Consider the following 7,500-nt stretch of genomic DNA (forward strand, 5'->3'; position numbering starts at 1 on the left):
AGGGAATCCTTTAATATAGTAATTCAATACCTGTGATTGCATGTAATTCTAATTATTGAGAGCAGTTCTTATATAGAAATAGTTTTCAAAGTACAGTAATTTGTCTTACTTACATATTTGTACAGTGTGTAAGTGGACAAGCGGGTTTTTCTTTGTACTTATGTATGGGTTTGTGGGCATTTGGGTGGAATTGGACATGTATATACAGTGTTTACAGATTTCCTAAACAATCTTTAAAATATTGTTAAAGGATGAAATATGAAGCAAGTATAGATAAAAGTAGTTCTATTTATGCAATAATCAACAATGCTGTGGTAATGCTTTGCAGAATGCATAATTTTTTTTTTTAATTCTCTTGAAGAAGGTAAGTACAATATCTCCTAACCATCAAAAAGTTGATTTAAAAAAATGGAAACTGTACCTTATGTGATCTCTGACACATTTAAACTGTATTGTGTGTGGTCCCATATATTGTCTCTATAGTTTTATTGAAAAATGTATATATACAATTTTTCTTTTATTTTGACCTGACCTACCTGTAATTTACTGTATTTTTGAACATGAAACATCTATATTGGGTTTACATAATTTTTTTTTCAAATGAACAAATTTTGAATTTGGCACATGGAGAATTGTTTTTTTCCTTGATGTTAGTCTCTTTAATTAAAAATTATGCAAGAAAATATTGAGTGTAAGGTGTGAGTAGAGGAGCAATTTTTCGAAAGAGAAACAGAGACAGACAGACAGTGAGAGAGAAGAGAAACAGAGAGAGCAAGAGAGATAGACCATCAGATAGACATACAGAGTGAGACAAAGAAACAGAAAGTAAGGAGAGAAAATAAAAAAATTTGGAGTGAGAAAAATAAAAAACAATATAGTAAGTCTCTTAGCATTTATTAAAGATTCTATACAGAAAAATTAAGACATTACTAATACACAAATCCAATCATAACAAAACATCTGGGTTTATATTAGCTTTAACATTTCAAGAAATCACATATAAAAATACAGTTGTAGAAAAAAAGGGGATATACATGACAAAAAAGAAAAAGCATGAGCAGTAAAAGTTGTTCCAGGCTGGAGATTACAATACAACCCTCAAAAATACGCATACTTATGACGAACTCAAGCCTCAAGAAAATGTTTTTCTCTGAAAATCTAGTTGGCGATGACTTAAGAGTTGTGGTTAAAGTCTACAGGCTCACCATCTCGGTCCACATGCACTAATCGATAATGGTTGGGAAGAGGTAAAGGATGATAAGTAGTGCTTGAGTTACCATATATTTTCTGGTAACTCATTAGTATCTCCCATCCATTCACAAAAAAGTAGAAAACCTAATATTACATCGAGCTTCCCTCACATAAACATTTGCAATATTGAATGAGCTGCTGCAGAGAGGTTCTTATATGAATACTGGTACTGTGCACATATCAATTCGAGCTATCTTCATGGCATTTACTCATTTTTGGATCAGTAATGGTAAAAATATACCAGCTCCTGCAGCATCTTTCAGGTCAGTTCACTTGCTATCTAAGATGTCTTTAGTTGAATCGTTGACTATGACTTCCTTTGCATTTAATTTAGTTTCTTTTATGAAGAACTACCTCGGTTTTCAATGACATCACCTCTCAGACTGAAGACAAAAGAATGTGAATATCTTCTATAATTTTTTATTGACGTTTTATTACAATAAAAGGCAGTACTGAGCTTTTCTTAAACTGTAAAACTGAAGATGGACATGTATAATAATTTACTATGCAAATTAAGGATATGAAATAATTTAGAATATTGTTAGTTCTATTTGTGTGATATTTCCTTACGAGAACATCTTTTGAAATTACATCATAAAGTTGTGAAAAATTGTAAGACACTACTGAAAGCACATTATTTTTTTGACAAATTTCAGAAAATATAAAAGTATTCTAAACCTCAGAGCAGATTACTAAATCATTCCTAGAGCATTATAACCATGAAAAATAGAATGATATATATATATATATATATATATATATATATATATATATATATATATATATATATATATATAATGTATATATATATTTTTTTTTACGATTTACATATTACACACAAGAAAGGAAAATAAACTTAAAATAACTTTTCTACATAAAAAATGTCTTTCACCTGGGAGTCTATGGAAAATAGCAATGCAAAGAAAAACATCAATCTTAAGTGGCCCTTTTTCACCTTGCAAACACTACCTGAGTCTACTTCATTTAATGCTAAAGCTGGAGAGTGAGTGTAAGACAAAATGGCGCACAAACTCAGTATAATAGAAAGATTATGGATAGCTTGGGGGTGATACAGGGATGGGGGTCACAGATTCTCTAGCCAGTACATCAAACACATCTTCAGTGAAATCAATCTTTACTGGTCATGTCAAACGATGTTAAACAGTCCGACTTGAATTAATCTTTGTACTAAGTCTGTGCAATCTTCTTTCGTGCCTTAATTTGGTCCATATCCCATGACACATTTTAATTAGACGGTGATCTCTTGCCTCTTTGGGTAAGGTGTGTGCATTGTGGTACTCGTATCGCACAATTGCCGAGGCTCCCTGCAAACAAAAATGACACTATCAATGCTCAAACAAATACAACAAAATCATCATAAATAAAGAGGGGGAAAATATGAACTAAGGCAATAATAACATTTAGACAGAATAACACTTAATTAGTACTTCCTGAAATGAGTTAGCTATTTTTGCATCTATTTTTGGTAATTCTTTACAGTATGGACACACTCAACAGAGACTAAGTCCCCAACTCCATGTCATAAAATTTATTTATCAATGTAAGTTGACATGACTGGGTGTGCCCTTCAGGTACTCCTTGAGGGGAGGGTTGATGGGGGGGCTCTGCCCCCCAACATCCCCTGAGAAACATTATCTTCACCTCGTATGAACAAGATAGAGCTGTAACTTGGAAGCATTGAGTGGACTTTGGCTTGGAGAAGCACTTCCCATGATCTTTTTCCTCTACCTGTGGCATTACCATTTGCTTCTGCTGATTATTTCTTGTACTGACTACTGCAACTTTTTGTCCTTGGCAAGAATATGATAGTTAATTTTCCCAAACTTAGTGTGTCCTTACCATAAAGATCAATCCTATTTTTTTCTATACATATTTTTTTTACAGGCAAAGTTACTTAAGAGAGAACTATAACAACCATTGTGTGAGTAAAGAAACAATCACTATAATCTAAATAAATATAAACCTATAATAAAAAGTAACTCATTAAATTCACGATATTTTACTTTAAGAAAAAAAAAAAAAAAAAAAAAAAAAAAAGAAGAAAAAAAAAAATATATATATTTCATGAATTAATTTACATAAATAAACACACACACACACACACAGCGACACACACACACACACACACACACACACACACACACACACACACACACACACACACACACACACACACACAAAGGGTATACATGCCACCTCAAACATCGGTGTGGTCGCAAGAAAATTACCAAAAATAAATTCAAGAGACATTAAAGAGCCTAGAAGAAGTGCTACAACTTTCTGAAACCAATGCAATAAAAATTCTTATCACGGGATTTTAATAGCAAAATTGACTGAGAAAGTATCAGTCCCAGAGCGCACCCACATTCATGGAATGCTAAATTACTAGGAGTCATAAATGAGTATTGCCTTTTCCAGAATGTAACAGATCATACCAGGATAATAGGGCTAGATAGGCCAGCTATGCTTGACCTAATATTTACAAAGCATAACAATGATATTAAGCATATCAAGTACTGTCCTCCTTTACGAAAAAGCGAACATGTAGTGATTAAACTAATATACTGTCTGTTATAAGAAAAACTCATCGTAAGCTGGGAAAGAATGGAAAAGTACAATTACAAAAGAGGTGATTATAGAAGATAGATTATATGAAAGATATAAAATAGGAAGAAATGAGTATACCCAAACCATGAGAGAGGTGAAATTAAACTTTGAAAAGGATATAATCAACAAATGTACAAGTCAACCAAAACTCTTCTATAATACATAAATAGTAAAACTAAGAGTAGAGATAAAATTAACGCCATCAAAGAGAATAACATTATATATTCTACGGTGGAAGAAATGTGTGAAATCTTAAATGAGAAATTTCAGTCAGTGTTTATTCAGGATCCATATTTTGATATGGCAAACACCCATACAAACATAAAGAACATAGAAAATATCACCCCCAAAAAGAATGAAATAAAAGATCTACTAAAAGGCTTAGACACGACCAAAGCAGAGGGACCAGATGAAATTTCTAACTGGGTTCTCTGGGAATGTGCTGAAGAATTATGTACTCCTTTATTGTTAATATTCCAAAATTCACTAAGACAAGGTAAACTATCAAAAAGCTGGAAACACACAAATGTTACACCCTTATATAAGAGCAACGACAAACAAAACCCACTAAATTATAGACCAGTTTCGTTAACTAGTGTAGTATGCAAACTGCTAGAAAGAATAATTGGGGTTGAAATGCTTGAAATACACGAAATAATATCAAATAATTTGATTTTAGATAAGGAAGGTCATGTGTAACAAATCTCCTCAGTTTTTATTATAGAGTATCTGAAATATCACAAGAAAGAGATGGCTGGGTGGATTGTGTGTACTTAGACTTTAAAAATGCTTGTGATAAGGTGTCTCACAGAAGACTACTATGGAAATTAGAGCACCTAGGTGGAGTGAAAGGCAAACTACTCGCATGGATGAAAGACCTTCTCCATGAAAGACAAATGAGTACAGTAATTAGAGGGAAGCATTCTACATGGCAACGAGTAACCAGCGGAGTGCCTCAAGGATCAGTGTTGGTGCTGATTATGTTTACTATCTTTGTCAATGATTTAGAGTCAAACATAAACCTAGGTAGTTATCTGAATATGTTTGCAGATAATGCAAAGATACAAAAAAGGATAACAGACGTCTCATGCCAATGCCTCCAATGTGACATTGAGAACTTATTCACGTGGAGTTGTACATGGAAAATGGAATTAAATACCACGTAGTCAGGTTTGGAGAAAGTAGAAATAGCCCACTATTCCAGTATAAATTAGGGGATGCACTATTAAACACAGCTGACAGGGAAAAAGATCTTGGGATAATCATAAATAGAAACATAAATCCAAATGACCATATAAATGAAAAGGTCCACAAAATGTTAGGACTGATTGCCAACATGAAGAGGGTAAAGAAGATCATTATAGCAATCATTAGACCAAATCTTGAATATGGTGCAGTGGTATGGAATCCATTCTTAAAAAAAAGTATTGACAAACTGAAAAGAATTCAAAGAGCGGTGACAAGATGAGCACCTACTCTAAGAGATCTGCGTTACGAAGATAGAATACAGAAATTTGGACATACTACCTTGGAAGAAAGAAGGAAAAGGGGGGGACATGATTATGCTGTTCAACTGTATTACAGGAAGAGTGAAGATAGATAAAGATGACTTTTTGATCTTGAACACAAGAAGAACAAGAGGACACAACAAAAAGTTCAAAGTAAAAAGAGGTGATAAAGATGTCAAAAAAATATAGTTTCCCAAACAGAACTACTGAAGAGTGGAACAGTCTCCCCAAACACGTAGTGTTTGCCACAACTGTGCATCAATTAAAAAAATTGTAGAAGCTTGGCTCTTCTCCCATATTGAAACAACCTGGTAAGAACAACCTAGTGGGAACACATGCACACACACATGCGCACACACACACACACACACACAATACACACACACACACACAAACAAAACACACACACACACACACACACACACACACACACACACACACACACACACACACACACACACACACACACACACACACACACAATAAAATTCATAAATTCTGAAACAAAAAGAGAACAAAATGGGTTATGGAAATGTGTCATACCTTGAATCTTCTTTGCTGTATCATAGATATAGCTAAATAGAGACGGCATCGAGACATCACAAATGGGTCACCAAGACGCAGGGCGATTTCCATTTGCTTAACGGATATTTCACCCGCCCTCTTTGCAAACTGAGTGTCATAATCACCTAGGGCTGAGCAGGCACCTCCTAGTGTTGACAGCCAGGACATGACTGTGTCTAGATTCTGACGGTCAACAGCACATTCATTCATCCGAACACACCATTCTTTGTCAATAATATGTGGTATGCTGTCACATATTGTCCATAAGATTATATTTGGTATATTTTCATTTTTTGTTGAGTGAGTTTTTTTGTGCACATTCTGAGACATGGCACGACTAATGAAAGAGGACCTGAAAGTTTTTGAAATCTTTAACTCTTTTAAGAAAACACAGAAGTGTAAACCTTCATTCATGTATTTTTTCCTTGGCTTGAGTGATTTAATTGCTTCAAGGTATTCTGAATCACAGGTTAAGCTATCCAGCTTTCTAGATATAGCATGGTGTGAATTTACTTCAATCAAATCCCAACTCTTAGTCCCAGCTCTCACTATGGTATAAATACTGCTGTCCATCCTGACATCTGCTGGGAACAAAAGAAACAAGATGACTTAATCAATTAATATATAGTAATTACAGATATAGTAAAGAAATATACATAAACCTAAATATCTCAAGCAGTATTAGTATAGTGTATATCTACAGATTTATGGACATTTGATCCACTATAACTAGAAAATAAAAACAGTAATTGATAATTTCTAATTCTTCACGGTGATATACGATTTGGAACTAAAACTTTATAGCAAACACACTTGACTCCTTGATAATCTAATCATGATATCCATCTCTAAATACTCTACAAATTAAGCATTAAAAAAACTCAAATACAAGACCAGATGTCAGAACCAGGCTGAAATGGTAAAGTAAAAATAGTAATAACAATAATAATAAATGAACATTCATAAAAAATACCAATCTGAAATACACATGATCATCTAAGAATAGTTTAAGATGACTTCATCTCCCAGTCTGTATACACCACATCAGCTGTTGAAGGGCTTGTCACACGAGCACTATTTCAGTCAATATTCACTTTTCCAAATGATCTTTAATTATGCTGATGGACTGACCCTATCATACTCCCAAGGCAGCAAATAAAGTGCCCATGTAAAAAACGTGGCTGCATCCGAGTATGGTGCTGGGAATCACACAAGCATTCTCATATATATCCTGATATTTAAAAGAAATATAATCATGATATTGTATATAGAAATATTCAAGAATATTAGCTTATGTTTATATTACCTTTTTATCTAGTTTATCAATAAAATGACATTCTAACTGTATATATCATCTATAGCATAAGATCAAGAACCACAAAAATTAACGGAAGGCGTGATAGGGCCTTTAGTGGATAAAGCTTTTATGTATCTACTTAAATCTTCATTCTTTCACTTTGTACAAAGAACAGTGTCCTAAACCATTGTGGATAGGCGTCAAGACTGCCTCTGGAGCGAAGTTTTCAGCCTAATAATGGTATCAATGAGG

The 7,500-nt window shown here is 33.7% G+C and overlaps 1 protein-coding gene across 1 annotated transcript in view; it reads right to left on the reverse strand.

Moving 5' to 3' along the window:
* Nucleotides 1-877: 877 nt before the first annotated feature.
* Nucleotides 878-7,500, reverse strand: part of LOC113830043 (uncharacterized) — an 8,246-nt gene continuing 1,623 nt past the window's right edge. Inside the window, exons 2-3 of the mRNA XM_027383231.2 lie at nt 5,931-6,535; nt 878-2,576 (exon numbers count right to left, since the gene is read on the reverse strand). Coding sequence (XP_027239032.1) covers nt 2,409-2,576; nt 5,931-6,524 — 762 coding nt within the window. The 5' untranslated portion in view covers nt 6,525-6,535 and the 3' untranslated portion in view covers nt 878-2,408. The remainder of the gene's footprint in view (nt 2,577-5,930; nt 6,536-7,500) is intronic.

The sequence above is a fragment of the Penaeus vannamei genome, chromosome 7, assembly GCF_042767895.1.
Source record: "Penaeus vannamei isolate JL-2024 chromosome 7, ASM4276789v1, whole genome shotgun sequence".
Lineage (NCBI taxonomy): Eukaryota > Metazoa > Arthropoda > Malacostraca > Decapoda > Penaeidae > Penaeus > Penaeus vannamei.